The sequence below is a fragment of the Diuraphis noxia genome, unplaced genomic scaffold, assembly GCF_037042655.1.
Source record: "Diuraphis noxia isolate RWA-SAM2 unplaced genomic scaffold, SU_Dnox_SAM2 contig0001, whole genome shotgun sequence".
NCBI classification, from domain to species: Eukaryota; Metazoa; Arthropoda; class Insecta; order Hemiptera; family Aphididae; genus Diuraphis; species Diuraphis noxia.
Window position 1 is genome coordinate 57,034,816 of NW_028301711.1, and position 21,150 is coordinate 57,055,965.

Below are 21,150 nucleotides of genomic sequence, written 5' to 3' on the forward strand. Positions count from 1 at the left end.
ACGTTGAATGTAATGACAATTTTGGCCGTAGGTGATTGACGAATTTGGGGACTAGTGGTGGCGTTTGGAACTTGGAATGCAGTGGCGGGAACAAAAACGCATAGATGTGACATAGGCAAAATCATCCGGTCAAAACGCATCCGGTTTACCCGGACCCGCTGAAACGCATGGTGTGGCGGGACTCTAAATACTATGCACCGGATTATCCATTACCCTTTTATAGATAAGTCCATCGTTTGCCTGATATATTTTTGCTTATCTGCTATACCTCAGTAAGCTTCCAGCTTACAGATCGTGAGTTTTTTTTGGGAAAAGACCAAGAAACTATTTGGTCATCTCAACCACTTATAGATTCAAGTTGTTTTTTTTTTTTTTTATAAATATATATATTACCATTGATTATACTTTAGTATGCATGTTAGTATTAATTATGATAAGTAAAAATAAAGAGAATTTATAAAAAAGTTTGATTATTTCTAATATAAAATTACATTGGTCACTCGTGACCACCCTTGTCTGGTCTGTTGGAATTTATAGCCTTGCCTGTGGAGGGTTAAATTATTTTACGCTTTTTTTTGTAATGACGGCAGACTATGAGATAACAATTTTTTTAGATTTATTTTTATTATTTATTTTTTATAATTAGATTTATTCATATACAATGTATATTATACATCGTTTATTTTAATTTTTAATAAATTTGACAACGTTGAACTCAATTCCTATTGTATTCCTATGAACAATTAAGTGTGCGGAATCGTGTTAAAAAAAAAAAAAAAAACGTACGGAATCGTATTCCTCCCGTTAAAACCAATAAATTCATCGCACGGCTAAGTTTTAAATTATATAAAAATTCCAAAAACCTGTTAGATTAAAGTTTCAAAGTTTAAAATGGTTGTTCCCAATTCATACGTTGTACTAGGAAAGCTTTATATCATACAATAAGCTAAAACGTTAATAATATTGTTGTTGAAATATAAATTATAATTGATTTATAATAATTAGTTTTATTTGAGTATCTAAGTCCTAATTTCATTTCAGTTTAATCACTGATGATACTAGAGTATTAGAAGATTATACACCAATATCCAATTTCAATGTTAGTGAAAATAATGTTCAATTGGATAATACATTTGTTGATATTAGTTCTCCGACTCAAGGAACCAACATAAATATTTCAGCTATGTAAGTCTAAAAATATGTGTGATTTATATATTAGATCTTTTAATAACATACCTAAGCATTTAATAATCTAAAAACAACAAAAAAATGAATAAATAATAAGAAATAAATATTTGTATAGAGAAAATATGCTATCTTCTAATGAAAAAGACTCAAATAATTACAATGATGTTCTAGTTCAACAAGACAACAACTATAAGTTAGTATTTGAATATTTTTATGTATTCCTAAATACAAAATAATAAAAAAATTATAAATATTATATTTTATTTGTAATAATATTTTAATTGTATTTATTAGGGATTTTAGTATATCTTCACATTCGTTAACTGTTGTGACTGAAAATGATGAATCAACATCCTATTCGTAATATTTTTAATTAGTTAAATAAAATACCTAATAATCTTTAATTGAAGATATTTATTTTTATATATTAGGACTTTGTCTGGTCGAAGGATAGTCGATATAAAATACTTAATTGATCAAGTACAAACAAGACATGTAGGTGGGTTTGATTGTTCATTTATTGATATGGTCTATCAATCGGAAAGCATATATGGGTTTCAAACCATCATCACTTTTAAAAGCAGAGTATGTAATATCAAAAAAACCTTGTATTCCGAAATATGCAATGAAACTATGATTCCAATTAACGAAGCTGTCGTAAACGCTTGTCAAACAATAGGTGTATTGGTTTTAAATAAAAAGTAAGAAAGTAAAAATAACAACTTGTGCGAACAATTTAATGCAATTATAAATAAACATATAGCCGGCAAACGAATTAATTTCTCCAATATCCGCTAAGGTATAAAATACTAATAAAACATCGAATTTCGTCATGCGTTATATGTGGATCTGGACAATTTAAAAAATGTGCATAACGTCTAGTTTCATCCACGAGATAATTAATTATGTCATAATCCAAAAAAGTTTCAAAAATGTCTACTATAGATAAGTTTTTATACTTTGAAAAATCAGGTTGAGGAAACTTCAATTGAAGCTCTTCAAAATCTCCCCCTTTTATCCACGTAAAAGATTTCTTACCAGTTTTAATTTTTTTCATCCACTCATCAGTACTTTTCACGCTTACATGTTGATATTGTTCACTCGATGTCCCAGATTTACTGCTCAAACTTTCTTCAGGATAAATGTTATCATCACCAATACCGCCGTACCTCTTATTATTGGCTAATTTAATTTCTGCTTTAGATCGTAATTGTCGTGCTGATAAATTGTCAACTTCACCATTGTTTTCATCTCCGGAATCTTCATCAGTTTGAACACACGGTTCCGGTGGTTCAATAAATATCTCATCTGCATCTATGTCATCATTATATAAAATGTCTAATGCTTCAGACAGCGAAAATCCAGTTCTGTTGAAAAATAAATAATATATGTAGTACAGGCGCCTAGCGTTACCATACGGTAACATCAAACTTTTAACTTTCATAACTTATTCAATATTGGATAATATCACACTTTATTTAGTTAATATTAATCCTTATAATATACTGAATATGTATAAATACAAATTATATTTGATTCATATATTTTAAACATATTTAATTTACTTACTCGAAATTGAAATCCATGCTTTACGAAATAATTTTCAAACTAAATTGAATTTGTTGATAAATATTTAACGTTCGCATATACTATCGATATTTATATATAAAATTAATCACTGGGTCATTATCGACGATATGAACTATCGTGGAACTGGATAACCCAATAAGTTTAAAAATAGCATGCACTCAAACACAACTATAATTGTGTTACCATACGGTTACGCTAGTCCTTAATGGGTTAACCCAAGATAATATATATTATTAACCCAGACAATATATATTATTATCAAATTATAGGACAGATGCATATTACTACAAGAAGTTTATGTTATTTTGTAATTTATACACCAGATTGGATAGCGGTAGAAAAAATTAATTATGACGCAACTTTTTGGGAGAATAATATAATTAAAAAATTAAAAACGTAAGACTTAATATATATTTTAAAATAAATGCAAATATGATTATAATAATATATTATTATTTTTATTATTATTAATATTATACTTCAACCTTGCACTTAATTTTTAACTACATTTATAGGTATTATTTGAAGTGCTTGCTTCCCGAATTAGTCAACCCAATGTATCCTAAAAGGATGTGCAAAACTGACATTCAAGATCCAGATCATATACTTGAAAATATAAAAAATAAAAAATAAATATTAAATCGTGTTCTTGAAAAGTATACCCAGATACCCCAACCTACACGTTTTTAATAAATTACCTCTATCTATATTAATATTTCATTTGTATTTTGAAAAAAAGGTAATTATTATATAAATATATATTAAGCTATAATATTTAATCGTAGTTGTGCTTTTAGTATTGGCGCACATTATTTGCGCACACATGATTTTTATTTTCATTAAATGTTGTTACAGAATCGTTGAGATTAATTATTGTGCTTTTTAATATAGATATCTGATCATGTACAATACGCATAACATCTTTCTGATTGTTTTCTAATTTATTGATCGAACTATCATATGTTTGTACATCGTCAGACGTCAACATAATCTACTCCATACATCCATTTTAATACCGTACCCCCAAACTCAATAGATCGCTTAACCTTTTTGTTATGTCTACCCATTTGTACAATTAAACCTACCTCGTTTTCCAATTTAATTCCAATAATACTTACATTCGAGCATATTGGTAAGTACAAAAATAAATACATATGCATGTTTATTGATAATCTTACACACTAAATGTAAATCGTAAATTATTATACGCAAAATATTATTAACTCGATTACCTACTTCAAATGTTCGTACAACAATTAAAGGTACAGTAGAAACTAGATTTTCTAGCCTACACAATATTGTTATATATAAGGGTACAAAATTGGGCAGACAGTGGTTTTAATTAAAAGTTGGTACCTACACGTGGATAAGCGAGAATATTTAAAATATTACGGTGGCAATGCATTTACGTGTATGAATTTAATAATTTACGCGATCCGCCAAGAACGGAGGTCGAGAAAATAATAAACATCTCTCCCGAATGAGCACAGTCGTCGGCCGGCAGCCGACAATGAGTAGTGGCCAGTGGGCGCGGCTTAAACGTCGCGTCGCGTGCTTGCGGATCTAGAAAACACCTAACAGCGCATTCTCTTGGTCATTGCTCCGTTTTGTTTGCCCGTGTGGCGTCCTCTTAAAAATTCAGTCATAATTTCATGTATCTACAATCCTTTGTTGTAGAGTTATACGATTCTGAGCGGAGACGGTTTGTCAGTATTGGATATTTTATACTACATTAATTATAGGTATTGTTATTTAAAAAAAAATTTAAGTAGCCTATCTATAAAATAAATTCCAAATCAATAAAATCAGATTCATTATCTACCCATCACTCAGTCATTCATAGTATATACAATTAATTATAGCATATTCATAAAAGTCATTAGCAGCATAAACTATTAAAATTAGAATATAAAGTATACTCTAGAAATTTCAAGAACCTATTCACGAATAATACTTTAAATTACAAAAATATTGTTATTTAATATATAATTCCATCCAAATTTGAATTTAAAGTAACTATAAAAAAAAAATGTGTTTGTATATTTTTTAGATCTTTTGTGTTACAAAATAAAACTACTTACATGGAAACTTGTTTAAAATGTTCAATCCTTAACTATTAAAGTTAAACGTTTTATACATTTTTAACAACAAAAGAATTTGTAAATTTTAATTAAATAAATGTTGTCAAAATTTTGAATTTAAAACTGTATTAAATTTTCAAGATTTTTGATCCAATGAATAAAATTGTATTCAAACGAATAAAAAACGAAAAATTTCACATATGTCTATAAATAACTTAAAAATTGTTGAAATATTTTGAAAATTTTATCAAGTATAGAAATTCATAAAATAAATACATGGTGTAAATTTCCGGAAAAGCTACTGAAGTTGAAAATCGAAGCATTATTTCGACAACTTATCGTGTACACAGACACACAAAATAAACAAATAAATAAATATAAAAACACAAATTATTGTAAAATCAATACATTTATCTCTCCGCTCAAAATCTTAGATTAATTAAAATAAAAAATAATAAGTCATTATTACGTTTAGGAGTTTAGGACCATATATGAACTGAATAAAAAAAATTATACGAATAATATGATTTTTTATAACCTAATAGTTAATACTATAAAATATAAAAAAATCATTAAATGTGTGACAATATAATATAATATAACTTATGTAGGAACACGTTATACTTATTTAAATATTGTTTTATTGTAAGTAAGGATAAATATTACTAAAAATTTAGTTTATTTCTGTATATTTTTTTTATGTACCTGCTTATATAAAATATTAAGTATTATGCACTGCAATTTTCAATGTAAATTGTATATTGTTAAAATATAGCAATGCATTTATTGAACTACATATAGAATAAAAATAATTTTTTTTTTACTTGGTTGGTAGTGCAGGAGAGGTAACACAGAAAATTATATAATAATTTGCTACATTATTTTAATAATATTTTGCTATGTACTATAACACATTAAAATTATTTTTAGATGCCTAATTCACCAAGTGCATGGGAATTAATAGCAAATGACTATAATGAATTATGGAATATTCCGCAATGTGTATGTGACATTGATGGTAAACACATCGTAATGCAAGCACCTTTTAATAGTGGCACTGAATACTTCAATTACAAGGGGACATTTAGTGTTGTTCTACTTGCTGCAGTGGACACCCATTATTGTTTTATTTTTGCAAATGTTGGGTGTCAAGGTAGGATATCAGGTGGAGGCGGATTCAATAATTCCATCTTGGCAAAAAAAATTTACGATGAATCTTTAAACTTACCATCGCCAAAAGCACGTCTTCCAGGACAACAAGAAAAATCTCCTTATGTTTTTGTATGCGATAATGCTTTTCCATTGAAGGACAATTTAATGAAACCTTTTTCCGGGACTCATTTACGAGGTTCACCACAGCGAGCTTTTAATTATCGTTTATCAAGGGCACGACGTGTCGTTGAAAATACTTTTGGCATAATGGCTTCAGTTTTTCGAGTCTTAAGGAAACCGTCATTACTACAACCCGAAAAAATAAATTCTATTGTTTTGGCATGCGTTCATTTGCATAATTTTTTAAGACGGAGTGAGTCGTCAAAAAATTTATATTGTCCACCAGATATTTTTGACACCGAAGACTTCTAACCAAACTTTAAAAAAAGGAACTTGGAGGAGTGATTCGTCGGAAACCACGTCATTTTTACCTATGAAGAAATGTGGACGAAAATCAGCAGCAGCTGTACACGAAACTCGTGAAAGATTTGCTCATTATTTTGCAACTACAGGGCGTATTTATTGGCAAGATGAATTCGAATAAATTAAATTGTATTTTTAATTTTTAACTATTGTAGTATTTGTTTATTAACTATTTTAATATTAAATATTTACCAAGTAAAACTAACAATTCATTGTTTTTTAAATAATTATTCAAATAATGTTGTTATTACCTGTGCATCATAAGTGTCTCTAGTATTTTTTGGTTTATTTCTATCTGTCAAAAAACTTAATGGCTTATACAAATACCACGAACTTGTGTAATTATCATCGGTTCCAGCGCCAGATTTTTTTTTTCACTTTATGTTGTTCCATGCGGAATTGGGACTGTATAGTTTTCCATTTCTTGTCAACTACTTGCTGTGAAACACCCAAGATGTTGGCTATTTCATTGATTGAATCTGTCCTTCGGATTCGATTTCTGTATAGTTTGTGATTTGGTTTCTAAATATTCTCACTTTGCTGCACTAAATCAATAAGTTTCAGAATTTGGTCTTGATTCCAGTCTTTTTTGGTAGACATTTTAAATTAATAGATTATTTGATTATAACACTACAACACGGAGGTCACGCAGTGGTGAAATACGAGTACGACTGCATACTGCATAGGTTATTGAAAATAATATACCAAAATACAAAATAAACATTATAAACATAGATTTATTGTTAGAATAATTTTAATGTTAGGATCATTCTTCAGTTTTGGATTTTCTTTCACGAATAAAATATGTGAAAGTGGCACGGTATTGGGCTAAATTTAATAATGTGTAGTTAAATATAGTTATACACAAAATAGTAGTTGTACAATATTATTCTCCACTGTAGTAATAATATAAATATTTTATTCATTTATTATTACTAATAACTAAATACTTAAAGTTCGAATGTACAATAATTTATGTAAAAAAAATACATACTATTTTAAATTTTGTACTTATGTCTTATAGTTTATACCTATCCAATTAATTTAATATAATTAAATAGGGAATAATATTTACTTCTAATCAAGTGTATGATGGTAAATTATTGTTTTTGATAAACCAGATAATCATTAAATAATAGGAACTACCTAGTATAAGTTATATAGTTTCATACAAATAATGAAAAAAAGAATAAAATCTGTAGGTATTGAATGAATATTATTAGTATATTACCTATGTGATACAGCTAGTTTGTATACAATTTTGATAACTTTTACTTTCTTTTGGTATTCATAATTCTTAATTCTATACTTATGATAAATTAAATAATATTAATTTAGTAGTATAGAGTATAGTCGATAATCATATTGCATAATATACTATAAGGTAATAAATATTATATTAGGTAAAAACAAATAAAATATTAATTAATGGGAGCGAAATTACGAAATACATCGTCCGGTCGACTCAATACTTTTAGTGTTAACCCACAAGTAGTTCTTGATTTTACTCCCCGGAGCGCTACTGCAGTGCCGCACGGAGACGGAGTCTACACGGCACGTACGTGAAGTTGGCCCTTCAACTATGTTAAAACATTTTGAAAATTATGCTCAGAGTTAGCAAGTAATTTGCAAGAATTTGCAAGACTATTTTTAGAATTTGCAAGTTCAAATTATGGAAGTTATCGGAAATAATGATACTGCAGGGTCAACTTCACGCAGCCCTACAAAGTCAACCCAGAACCTCCAAACCAGTTTTAAAACATTACCTACAGTTAGCAAGAGTTTGAAAGTCCATTCTCAGAGTTGATAAGTAAGTTATTCGGCCAGGGCGAGCTTTCAAAGTTTTGTGCCCAGCTCTTCAAAGTCAACCCAGAAACTCCAAACAGGTTTTAAAACATTTCCTACAGTTAGCAAGAATTTGCAAGTCCATTCTCAGAGTTTGCAAGTAAGTTATTCAGCCAGGACGAGCTTTCAAAGTTTTGTGCCCAGCCTTTTAAAGTCAATAGTGCTATAATTATGCAAGTAATTAGCAAGAGTTTGCAAGTAAACAATAATGAAGTTATAAGGGATGGAACCGAGGAAGGGCTAATTTCATGCATCCCTTACTTGTTGTTACTTTACTAATTTGCATACTTTTACAGTTATACCTGACACTTAGTAGCTTACTTTTAAAATAATTTAATGTACTACATTAAATTATTTTAGAATTGTGGGTTGATTAAAATGAATTGAATTTTATTTTGGCAATGGAAAAAATTAGTTGTCATTTATTCAACAATAATATACTACTTAATATTAATAGACCTACATGGTACTCACTCTTGTGAAAACACTGTCTAGTCCGTAAGACAAAATTATACGTAGATATTACCATTTTTTCCAAAGATATTACACTTGTGCAAGGATACTCGGAAAGTGCACGTGCACGTAAACTTTTTGTATTCAAGGTTAAATACTTAAATCATCCAAACACACTCTAATAAATTATGGTTCTTTTATTAGTACTAAAATACTCACTGTTGGATGTGAAATTAATGAAGTAACTCACGTTTCCGATTATTTCTAGATTTATTTTAATATAAACGAAAGCCCACGCGTTTAAGGGCAAGTGTGGACTGTATGTTCGACGATTGAACGGTGACTGGTCGTTATCGGTGGCGGTAGGTACCTCCACATACAGATATCATAATAAATAATAATACTATCTTATTTTAAATCGTCGATGATTATTGCGACGAATATCTATCGCGATAGGATCGAACATACCGCCCACCTTGAAATCACACATTGTGCTGTTTCAATATAAAAAATATAATTTTACATGGTAATAATAATAATAATAATAAACACATGATATAATAATAACTCCCGGTCTTTACGCGTGGACTGGTAAACCAAATGTTAAAATTTACATAATTACAGCGTAGATAGATAATAAATATAAGTATTCACAGTAGAAATATAAATTTAAATTTTACAAACAATTAAAACAATTAATAAATAATTAAGTAATTTAGCGATTAAAGATTGAACAATATATATAAAATCTGAAACTGAATAAGTATATAAAATATAAATGGTAAATATTACGATTGTGGAACAGGTCACGTCAACTTAACATTGCCCTCGAAAGGTAAAGGACACAGTATCCTTACCGCACGTTTGAAAACACCTTCGCTAGTACGGACGGTGGCGACTCGTACGACTCCATCTGAATCCTTGTGGGTTTCTATGACTCGACCAATCTTCCAATGTAGTGGAGGGTGTTTGTCATCACGGAGCAGAACAATGGTATTAGTGGAGAGAGAGGGACCCTTCGAATGGCACCATTTGTCCCGTACTTGTAGTTGATTTAGGTACTCGTGCTTCCAACGTCGCCAAAGTTGTTGTGTGAGCTGAGTTACCCTTTTCCACCTTGTCAATCTGTTCGGGGGCGTGGTAGATACATCACGTTCGGGTAACGCGGATAAATTATCACCAATCAAAAAATGACTAGGTGTGAGAACCGTGAGATCTGTAGGATCGGTGGATATCGGAGTGAGAGGACGGGAATTTAAGATTGCCTCTACGCGTACAAGCACAGTATATAGCTCTTCATATGTTAGAGATGCGTTGCCTAATGTCTTATATAAGTGCGATTTAACGGACTTAACTGACGCTTCCCAAAGTCCACCAAAATGGGGCGACCGGGGCGGAATAAAATGCCAGTTTACTCCGATCTTGTTAAGTGCAGTTTGCATTTTATTTTGATGATCAACAGATAAAAATAGCTGTTTTAACTCTTGTAAGTGTCGATTAGCGCCGACAAAATTTGTCGCATTATCGGAGTATATGTCGCTACAAACACCACGTCGATCAAAAAATCGGTTAAGCGCGTTTAAAAAAGCTTCCGTAGTTAGGTCACCTACTAATTCGATATGAATAGCTTTAGTTACAAAACACACCCACACGCAAATATATGCCTTATTAGTTGCCGCCTTGCGACGTAAACTCGATTTCACGTATACAGGTCCAGCAAAGTCTACACCGCATTTTGCAAAGGCTCTAGCAGGTTCCACACGATCTTTAGGTAGGTCGCCCATAATTGGTTGAACGACTATTGGTTTGTACTTGAAACATTTTACACATCGTTGAACAACCGCTCTGGCAATATTGCGTCCGTTCAAAGGCCAATACCTAAGACGTATACGTGCTAATATCGATTGCGGTCCGCCGTGCATAGACTTGTCGTGTTCATTGGAAAATATTAAACGTGTAAACGGACTGTTAGCTGGTAGTACTACGGGGTGTTTTTGAAAAATGTCTAGTGTACTTGAATTTCTTAGCCTACCACCCACGCGAATGACGTGATTTTCATCTAAAAACGGTTTAAGACGTATTAATGGACTATTATTTTTTATTGGTAACGACTTCGCTAAACATTTTAATTCATTTTACCATGCGTTCGATTGTACCAATTTAACTATGGCAGTAGTAGCATATTCAAGTTCGTCGAAAAGAAGATTTCCACTAACCTTCTTGGAGTTCGGCTTTGCATTATTTTTGAATCGCAAACAATAGGCGATAACTCTTACTAGCTTGGACAGTGTAGAATATTTGTTCAAAAATGAAGTATCACGTGTGGTCAACATAATTATTTTAGTTACGGGTTTTTCTTCTAATATATTATCCTCACTCAGACTGCAATTTGTTTTCGGCCAATCTGACTTTTCGGCTTGTAACCATTCTGGACCGTTCCACCATAATCTTGAGTCGATTATTTGCAATGATGAGCATCCACGAGAAACAATATCTGCGGGATTTTCATTCGTATTTACGTGTTTCCATTGTGATACGGATGATAGCTCTTGTATTTCACTCACTCGATGACCTACGAAAGTTTTCCATCTCGACGACGGAGTATTTTACTTTTTGAAAAAAAAAATTAACCTCTAAATACCGGTATTAACCGGTACCAGAACCGAAACCTTAATTCTGTAATTTTAAGAACCGGAACCGAAACCGGTACCGAATTTTTATTTTTTTGAAGAACCGAATTGGAACCGAAACCGAAAAAATCATAAAGGTTCCAAGCCCTGATTTGAATTCTGTTTTCTAGTTGGTTGTTATGACATAAAAATACACATTTTAATAGCATGTTGAAAAGTTGTTTGATAGTTGTTAGATGTCAAGTATGGTGTTAGTGATTGTCCAAGTGTTCTGTCAATAAGATTGCCCACATCGCGTCTGAAAGCTCTGAATTGCACTGTACTCATTTCTTCTAAATCTGGAAGTAGACTTAATAAAAAAAGTTTTTTCGCATTATCTTCATTTGGTGGTTTATTTGACTTTGACTGAATGTAGTTGATTATGCAATCGTCTGCAGTATCAACTTGTGTTTTTTTCTTTTTCTTTGGAGGCCCCATTGTATATTGGCTGGTAGTTTTGGTAGTATCTGCACTAATACTACAAGACGAAACATCGTATGTGGGATTTTCAATGTCATTGCGTATATCCGATCTGTTTATTTCGGTTGGGTTTTCTTCTTCAAATTCTTGAAATTCCTCGTTGTTAGGTGGTGATGGTAAATTTCCGGGTAATGATTTGTCCAAAGTAATATTAATATATGGTTTTAGAAAACTCATATTTTCTGAAAGATACCACGTCTTATTTTTATTATTCACTCCAGATCCAGAAGGTGGCTTCTTTATAGCACGTGTATAAACTATTCTTAAGTTTCTCCACGATTCCTTGCACTCTTTTGCTACAACAAAGAGAAAACAATTCTATTAACTGCTAGGCAGTATACAAATGAGTGTTTGATTTGAATTTTTTAACTCTGTTTAATTATGAGCAATATTTATAAGAATTGGAGTTTTTATAAAAATCAATATTAATTATATTATTTTATGAGTATTTTTATCAGTACATATTCTATTAAATCGTAAAAAACAAGAAAATTTGTTTATTTTGTTAACCTAAAAATTCACAACATTTTTTTATTATATTATTTCAGATATCTGGCCACAGGCGACAGCTTTAGAGCTTTGGCTCACTACTTCGTAAGAGGTGAAAGAACAATTGGTATGACTGTTGCAGAAACAACTGAAGCTATATGGACCTGTTTACATCCAGAATGGTTACCTGCTCCAGATACAAATGCATGGAAAAACATTTCAGCACGTTATCAACAACTATGGAGTTTGCCTCACTGTTTGGGATCGATTGATGGCAAGCACATAAGAATTAAAAAATTTGGAAATACTGGCTCACGTAATTTAAATTACAAAGGTTATTTTTCTGTTCAACTTATGGCGTGTGCAGATGCAGATGGTTGTTTTGTTACTATTGATGTAGGCGATCTTGGTAGAAACAGCGATGGGGGAGTTTTTCGTTCATCTCGTTTAGGTCGATGGTTGCAAGCTGATGGTCTTAATTTACCACCACCAGAACCATTACCACTTGACGAAAACGAACACAGCTTCCCTTATTATTTTTCAGCAGATGAGGCATTCCCTCTTAAAACATATATTATGCGACCATATCCTAGAAGCTCTTTAACAGATAAGCAACGAGTTTTCAATTTTAGGCTGTCTTTAGGTCGTAAGACAGTTGAGTGTGCCTTTGGAATTGGATATTAACAAATATATATCGGAGTTATTTCAAAGTTGTTTACTAACCTGTTCGTCCTACCTCCTTTGAAACATTTTCCCAGGCCAGGTCGACCTTATCTCTATTTCTATAATCCTTGTTTTTGTAATTGTACAAGCAGACGTATCCTTCGATTGCTTCTATTAATTTTGAATTAAAATCTCGTTCTCCTTTCGACATCGTATTTAAATATTTAGATAACAATAAAAATATATAAAATCAATTAATATCGAACTTATATATTTAATTATTCACTAGCACTAAAGTGAACTCAAGTCACTACTCCGAATGACGTACGTTATGCTATTAAATAATAATATTGTAGATTACGAGTCCACAAACGATATTTTGTATAAAATAAAAAAAAAACAAAGATACTATTGGTCAAAACATCGATAACGTTTCTTTTTTTAACGTTTTTTATGGGGATTTATTTACTATGAAGATTATTATGGGGATTTTTATGTCGTATATAAATAATATTCAATAAGTACGATAAATACTATTTACTATTGTTGCTATGCTGTATATACAAGGTACAGTGTATAGTGTATATAATATATATATTAAAATATGATAAATAGGTACCTAATTATATTATTTCGTATAATTTATACGAAACTTTATTGTTAAAACCAAAATTACAAGTTTCATGAAACCGTGGTTGCGCAACTATGGGAAATATTTGTTTCATGAAACTCAGTGTGCGTATCTATCTGATTTTCAATTGAATGGTTTCATGAAATTAAAGTTTCACATTTCATGAAATTAGTTTCTAAAACAAGTTTCTTCAGTGTGCAGCCCGCCTAAGAATATAGTATTGATGTATATTATTTATTATAATTTTCTCTAGTGTATGAATGTGTGATCTCATATTTTTTGAATAAATAATTGCATATTATAATGGACGGCTAAAATAGTGTGAACTGTGAATAATGTAAAAACAACTAATGATAATCGATAATCTAAGATTATCTGGCTTCTGGTTGTTTCTTCGAACTGCAATAATTATTATTTTTATATAATATCAATGTCTACCGATAACGGCGACGCGTCGTCGCCGTACCGGTTACAGTTGTTTTGGCAGTGGAGTGGGGGTTGAGGTTTAGTTTACTGAACGAACGCTAGCATCGGGAACAGCGCTAAAATTAATGACGAATATTTGTATTGAAATACCATAAAACATTGTTAAAAACTGTTTTACGCGAACATAAAATACACTGGCTACATTTATAATAAATTCATGAAATTTTCACATGTATTGGGGAGAATTTTATCTGTGATGTAGTGTTTTTATTTTTTTCATATTTTGACTCAATGTAGTTTTATAAGCTTTTTTAAAACATATAATATCATACATATTTGAGCTTTAATAACTCCTTTCCTAATTATTTTAATAAAAAAATAAAAACGCTTACGTCATAGAAATAGTTGTCTTCTTTATTGTGTAAAAATTTTGAATCCCTAGGGTGATTATATAGCTCTGATAAAACGTGTTCGCGTGGACCTTGTTTTTGGTCTCAATATTTACGTGTGTAGCGTCCTCTTAAACAATGTTAAATACCTAAATAAATAACCTATGAATACTAGGCATATTTATATCATACTAAAGTAAATAAAATAAAGGTTATTTACAGAATTGAATACAACTACATTTTTAGTTTTTATAAGAGTATTTACCTCCAGTTCGTCTGCACTGGGTGACAGAAATGTTTTTTTAGGCGATTTCCTTTTTAAGGAAGATTTAGACTTAATTGATAAGTTTAGTAGATTTTGTGATGGAACTGCTTTTTGTGTCAGTCTAGCTCTTGATACTTTAAAGTCTAAAATGGAATTAAACATTGTGTACACATTTATATATTTTGTAATACTTTGAATATAACTTATAAGTACAAAGTGAATATAATAATAATAAATATTTAACATGCCAGGTAATATGAAATCTTCTTTAACAAAATGTTTTGAACATATTTTAATTTGAGTTTTTTTCAAACTAACAGTATCCATACGTAGTCTTAAAATCCAAGCTTGTCTACAATCGACCATTTGTGAAGTTCCATTTGTATTAACCCATTTTATTTTCTTACTATTCTCTTTTGGTAATAAATGAAAACTTATATCACTTCCATATTTATAAAATGTTGAGCAACCATAAACGGAGCAATACGTGTTACTTTTCTTATTGCAGCTAGTTATTATGCTTGGTAATTGTAACACAACTAATACTGGTTAATATTAATTTAAGTCATAAGTACTTAGAGCAAGTTACAATATAAAGAAAAATGACAAACAATTATATTATTCTAATAGTTCAAACACTGTGACAACGTACGAAATACGAATCTATATACAACATTCATCTTAAATCATTATCTTTGTATCCCAACTAGAGCCGACATCTTTATCAGATACTAGCGCTCCAAGTGTTAATCTGTATTGCCAATATTAGTGTATTATTATTATTCATATTTTATTTAGTTCTACTTTTTATTTACTTGATATTATTATTATTATTATTACTATTATTCATATTTTATTTAGTTCTACTTTTTATTTACTTGATATTATTTATTTAGTTTTGTTGTATGAATTACATGTTTGTTGTAATTTTAAATATATGATGCCTGACATGAGAAAAAACCCTTACTCATCATTAGGGCTAGGATTTATATGAATTTGCATATTTTTTTCCTTAAGTCCAAATTGATTGGTTGTCAGATTTGTCCACGATTTGGCTTATTCTCGTTTAAATAAGACCATTTTTTTTTTTTTTTGCATATTTTGGACATAATGCATATAATTACTATTCATAGATTATTTTAGAATTTGATATTTTTTTACTAACATTTTTTAATTTTATAAGTTATTGTTAATTTTAAATGGTACTTCACGAAACCGAAAGTTTTTGGTTTATCCGTTGAATTTTCGTAAATATATAGCATAAATACTACCTATTTTATCTTAGGTCGGATAATATCTGTTCGTTACCTTATCGTTGGTCGAACGACTGGTAGAATTACTTCCACATTGTTATACAGTGAGACAGCACAGAATAATTTTATTGATTAGTACGTCGTGTGTTGCGTAAATTTGTGCGGACGTTTATACTAAATAATTTGAATGGTCTTAATAACAATTAACAGTGTCCAGTATGCCGAAAGTTCAAAGTGAAAGTGCCAAGTTACGTCTAATTAAACTAATATTTAATGTAATAATATGAGCTAATAATAAATTATGAATTATAATAAATAATAATAAAAATTTATTTTTGCATATTTTGATAAATAAAATGCTTATTTTACAATTTTTTATTGCATATACATCCTAGCCCTACTCATCATCATTGGTTCCTGATACCTTTTGGCGACGAGATCTCTACATTATAAAATATTTTCTATATTTGTACCAAAAAAAAAAATTATTTTATAACTTTTCTCCTGTTTGGGAGATTTACCACAAAATTATTTATTAGTATAATGTTATCAGTTAAAAAATTATAATTTATATTTGATATTAATTAATTTGTTAAATATATTACGCTCAAAAAATACAAAAAAAAATACCATTGAGTTTAAAAATACATGATGGTCATTATTACATTTTTAATTGGGAGTAATTTTGACACAAATGACATATTTTTAAATTGAGATATAAAAAAAAAATCGCTCAACATAATGTCCAATAATCAATAAAATACCTACATAAATATTTGTAATTGAGTTATAATAAATCTAACCCTTCATATCAAAACAAATTTTTGCGATAAAATTATCTAGATAAAAACACATGTATATAATATATATTAATAAAAATACATAGCTGGATAATATTAGCATAAATTTGATCAAACTTAAGTCTGGATACAAACTTCATGTACATGTTTAACAGTTGTCGAATGTTCCACATTTACTTATCACGATTTTGTGTTTTGGTTTACCAGTTACAAACCCCAAATCCTCTATCTAAATAACAAAAAACGTACGGTTTTAAATCACATACATTTTCTTGTTCATTTTAGTCAAATAGATACACACGAATCTTAATGTTCTCATACCGCCAATGACTTTACCAAAAACGACATGTCTACCATTTAGTACTGTCAGTGGCTTAAATGTGATCATGAATTGTGAAGCGTTTTCGTTTTTTTCAAAATTGTACATTGACAGAGTACCTATGCCATGAAAAACGGAAAGGTAATTTTTAGTGGAAAACTTTAGTACCGATTATACCTGGTGCGTTATGGCTGAGCAAGTAATTTTCATCGTTGAAATACCGTTCACCTTTTGTGGCCGACAAACCACCAAGTCCGATTGAGTACTCAACGTCACCGGCCAAACAAAACAGCCCAGGTACGATACGGAAGATTTGTGTTCCGCTGTAATCGAGTCCATCCGACCGCTGCTGGCATAGCATTTTGAAATTACCAGTTGTCTTGGGCACGATGCTATCGTAAACTTCAATAGTCATACGACCCAACCATCTATTCTCCGTCAAATCATTAATGTCCAAATAACATCTGTGGTATGAAATTAATATCGCATGCATCTCCAATTGTACGAAAATAAATTTCACTGGTGTAAAAGGACTTATACTTTGATTTTTTAATTCGTATTCCTTTCGGTATTTCCGTGTTTAAGATAAGCGGATCATGATATTTTTTCTTCTTATAACTCTCTGGGAATTTGCTCATTAACATTATTAACTGAATGTGTTTTTTGTAATGTTCTTCCATATAATTGAAGTCGACTTGAGGCTTCTAGAGTATTGAAAATTATATTGCATTTCAGCAGAATTTATTTTTGTGGTTTATATAATAATTTAAATAGGTACATTTACATACCACTTGAACAATCCTATCCAGCAATGCAACATTTTCTTTAAATTTTGTCTGATTTAACTTGATAATATCGATCTCATTATTTTGAACTTTTATTCTACTGTTTGATAATTTTAATCTATGACAATTGGTTTTACCCTGATAGGTACACACTTATATTAACAATATGTAACCGATATGCAAGGCTGGGCATTAACGCGTTAATAAGTTAAAGTTAAGTTATTTTTTTTATATTTATTAACTTAATTAATAACTTTAGGAGCTTTTGAATTAACTTTTAATTACTTGAGTTAATTTTATATTTAAACAAGTTAAGTTAATTTAATTTAATTTTGTGAACTATTGTAGGATTACAAATTGCTGGTAGGTACACATTTTATAAGGTTATAAGTATGCTAACAAAATGTGTACTGTTAGCTTTTGCATACATAAAGTAGTAATAGTTCTTTTGTCTAATAACATGAACAATTTTAGGTACCGATTATTTTAATTTTACCTATAAGAAAACAAGAAACTTTTTTTAACTTAACTTGAGTTAAAAAGTTAATATTAAATTTTGGTTAACTCTTAACTTAATTCAATTGATAGAACATTTTGAATTAACTTTTAAATATTAACTTGATTTAGATTTTAATTTAACTTAACTTAACTGAGTTAAAAAAAATCATTAACTTGCCCAGCCTTGCCGATATGTAACCGATATTATAACATTAAAGGTATATAAGTAGTTTATTTTATTATTATCAATCATTAATGGAATATGAGTTATATTATACAAAACTATGGTGTAAGTTTCAATATGGTAGTGGAACCATATTTATCGAATTTATGTTATTCTATTCCATTAACTATTTTTGTACATTTTTTTTCGCTTTAATAATTGATTTCGGTCATGAAATTTATATTTAAGAGAATTTTTCTATATAATACCCCCTGTATGAACTTTTTTTGATTAGAGGGGAGGGGCAATTCAATAGAAAAGGAACAAGAAAAAATCACACGCATTATACTCGAGAGTAAAATGTCCTCCTGATACACACTAACTGTCATGGTTTAGGCATTTTGTGTTTGTTTCATCTAAATATATTCGTTTATTTATATATTAAATCATTGTACTTACAATGATTAAGTAAAAAAAATGACTAAATATAGTTGTACAAATTATTTTGAGAACGTATTATTTTTAAAAGTCACTAGAAAAAGTTTTAAGTTAAAAGTAATAAACTATAGTTTTACATTTTTAACTTGTTTTTATGTACCCAACACTACATTTATCCTAGAATAAAGGTAGTATATTTTGTGTTAATTGTAATATAGTAAATCGCTAGACGCGGGTATGTAGTCGTTTAATCTATTTTTTTGCTTATACGCAACAGGATGACTGTATATCGGTCTTGTCATCTGTTCAGTCCAGTGGGCAGTGGCCGACTTATTCGAGTTAAGTAGTGTACTTACGCAGATAAATAATTATAACTTTAAGAGTTAATAAAGTAAATTATATTATTATATTAATTTAAAGTGTATATTCTTTTCTAAACAATCACCTAATGTACGAAACATCATTTGGTTTTTACCTACTACCTACAGAGAACGGAACGACAAATTGTCGTCATTTGTATATAAATGAAGACACAATATAAAATATAGCGCAGCATCACAGTCAAAAAACCGTGGTAATCATAACATTGTGTTAGGTAAATACTTACCTAAGCCAATGTTAATAATTGAAAAAAGCATTAATAATCTGCAAACTTTAAGTTTTTGATCATATAAAAAAATTATCAGAAAAATCCCGTACCAATCTATTTTTTCGAATGTAGTTATGGTGTTATGTTCATTATTGATATATATTATATTGATCTAATGCATTTTATTTCTACCTGCGTTCGATAAATGGTGTTAATATTTGTAACCAATTTAAAATTGTCCTCTTCTATTTGTGTTAGCTTCGCTGCGTTTCCCTCAATGACTCCTGGCTTGTAATACGCTGTAATTTTAAGTGAGGGTGATTTGTTGTCCACTTTTGACTTAGCATCTCTGATCTAGAAACAACAGTGCCGTGGCAATATTACAAGTATAACAAATATTAATGATACATTTATTAAGATAATATGCAGACTGTTTGCTGGATACAGTAATGTTTTAATCTAGAACGATATATAGTAGATACTTGGATAGGGCTTAAATAATAATATGCATAATATTAATATATATCATGTACAGGATGATTTATCAAACATACTCAGTTCTCATTCTCATTATAGATTCTAAGCCGAGCGAAAGAATGTAGTGATTTTACAATGATGTGTGTTTATTTATATTACTCGGAGGAGGGGAGAGGTGGCCAAAAAATTGTTTTGATTTCTTTCTTTAGTATCTTTTTTGATACGAATGATAAATGATACATTACATACGAGAGATCGAAATACTCCGAGTAGTTTGCAAAAGCATCAGGAAAAAAATGTTTTATTTTTAGACTTTTAGTACTCTTGTCCATTGAAATAGACATGTATTTTAAATACTACCTAACTATTAATCATATTTAATATACTACGATATGAGACTTCAATTAATTTACTTATTATATTCATAAGTAAAACGAGGTGGGTATGGAGCAACTGAAATATGTTCATAGTTTCATTTTGGAAAAAATACTGTTTGGAAATGGCTGCTAGAAATGTTTCACGGTACATAATTTATGACTTTATATTATAATCATATCTCAAATTGATTTTTCAAATTTTAAATGAAATATTTTGCACATAAACGTCAAATGAAAAAGCCAAATATCATTACATAATTTTGAGTTTCTGCATGTTACATGTTTTATTTAACTCAAACATTACTGGTTTTGAGCGTAATACAATTGTTTCTTTAGAATGATTTAAAATGTAATGTACATTTTTTCTGTGCTGTCGATGCATATCTTCCCATGATGCTTTACTAAGGAGCCTGCTTTGCATTTTTTGTTAGGCTTGACGTTTTGATGGTCTTAAAAAAAATGTGTAATATTTTGAGTTTAAAAACAGTAACGTGCACAATTAAAAATCAACAAACGGACCTTTTTTCGTTGTTGTTGAACCGTGAGAATATTTACGTTACCAGGTAACTGATATTATATTGTATTGTTTTATAATGCATCCTCATACTATTATTCTTTAGACTTAATTATATAATTGGCTAACCCAC

At 29.8% G+C, this 21,150-nt stretch overlaps 3 protein-coding genes across 3 annotated transcripts; 1 reads left to right on the forward strand and 2 right to left on the reverse strand.

Moving 5' to 3' along the window:
• Positions 1–9,598: 9,598 nt before the first annotated feature.
• Positions 9,599–12,118, reverse strand: LOC149061003 (uncharacterized). Its single transcript, XM_089230804.1, has 3 exons — positions 11,617–12,118; positions 10,932–11,286; positions 9,599–10,880 (listed from the first exon to the last, which is right to left on the reverse strand). The coding sequence occupies exons 1-3, from the start codon at positions 12,116–12,118 to the stop codon at positions 9,599–9,601; spliced, it is 2,139 nt and encodes a 712-aa protein (XP_089086930.1).
• Positions 12,119–12,382: 264 nt separating this feature from the next.
• On the forward strand, positions 12,383–13,114 carry LOC149061004 (uncharacterized). The gene is made up of 2 exons (XM_089230805.1): positions 12,383–12,417; positions 12,490–13,114. The coding sequence occupies exons 1-2, from the start codon at positions 12,383–12,385 to the stop codon at positions 13,112–13,114; spliced, it is 660 nt and encodes a 219-aa protein (XP_089086931.1).
• Positions 13,115–16,952: 3,838 nt separating this feature from the next.
• On the reverse strand, positions 16,953–20,924 carry LOC107162702 (uncharacterized). The gene is made up of 7 exons (XM_015509713.2): positions 20,862–20,924; positions 19,842–20,003; positions 17,965–18,099; positions 17,717–17,880; positions 17,354–17,640; positions 17,159–17,295; positions 16,953–17,086 (listed from the first exon to the last, which is right to left on the reverse strand). Exons 1-7 carry the CDS (start codon positions 20,922–20,924, stop codon positions 17,006–17,008), a joined length of 1,029 nt encoding a protein of 342 aa, XP_015365199.2. The 3' UTR covers positions 16,953–17,005.
• Between the last annotated feature and the right edge of the window lie 226 nt (positions 20,925–21,150).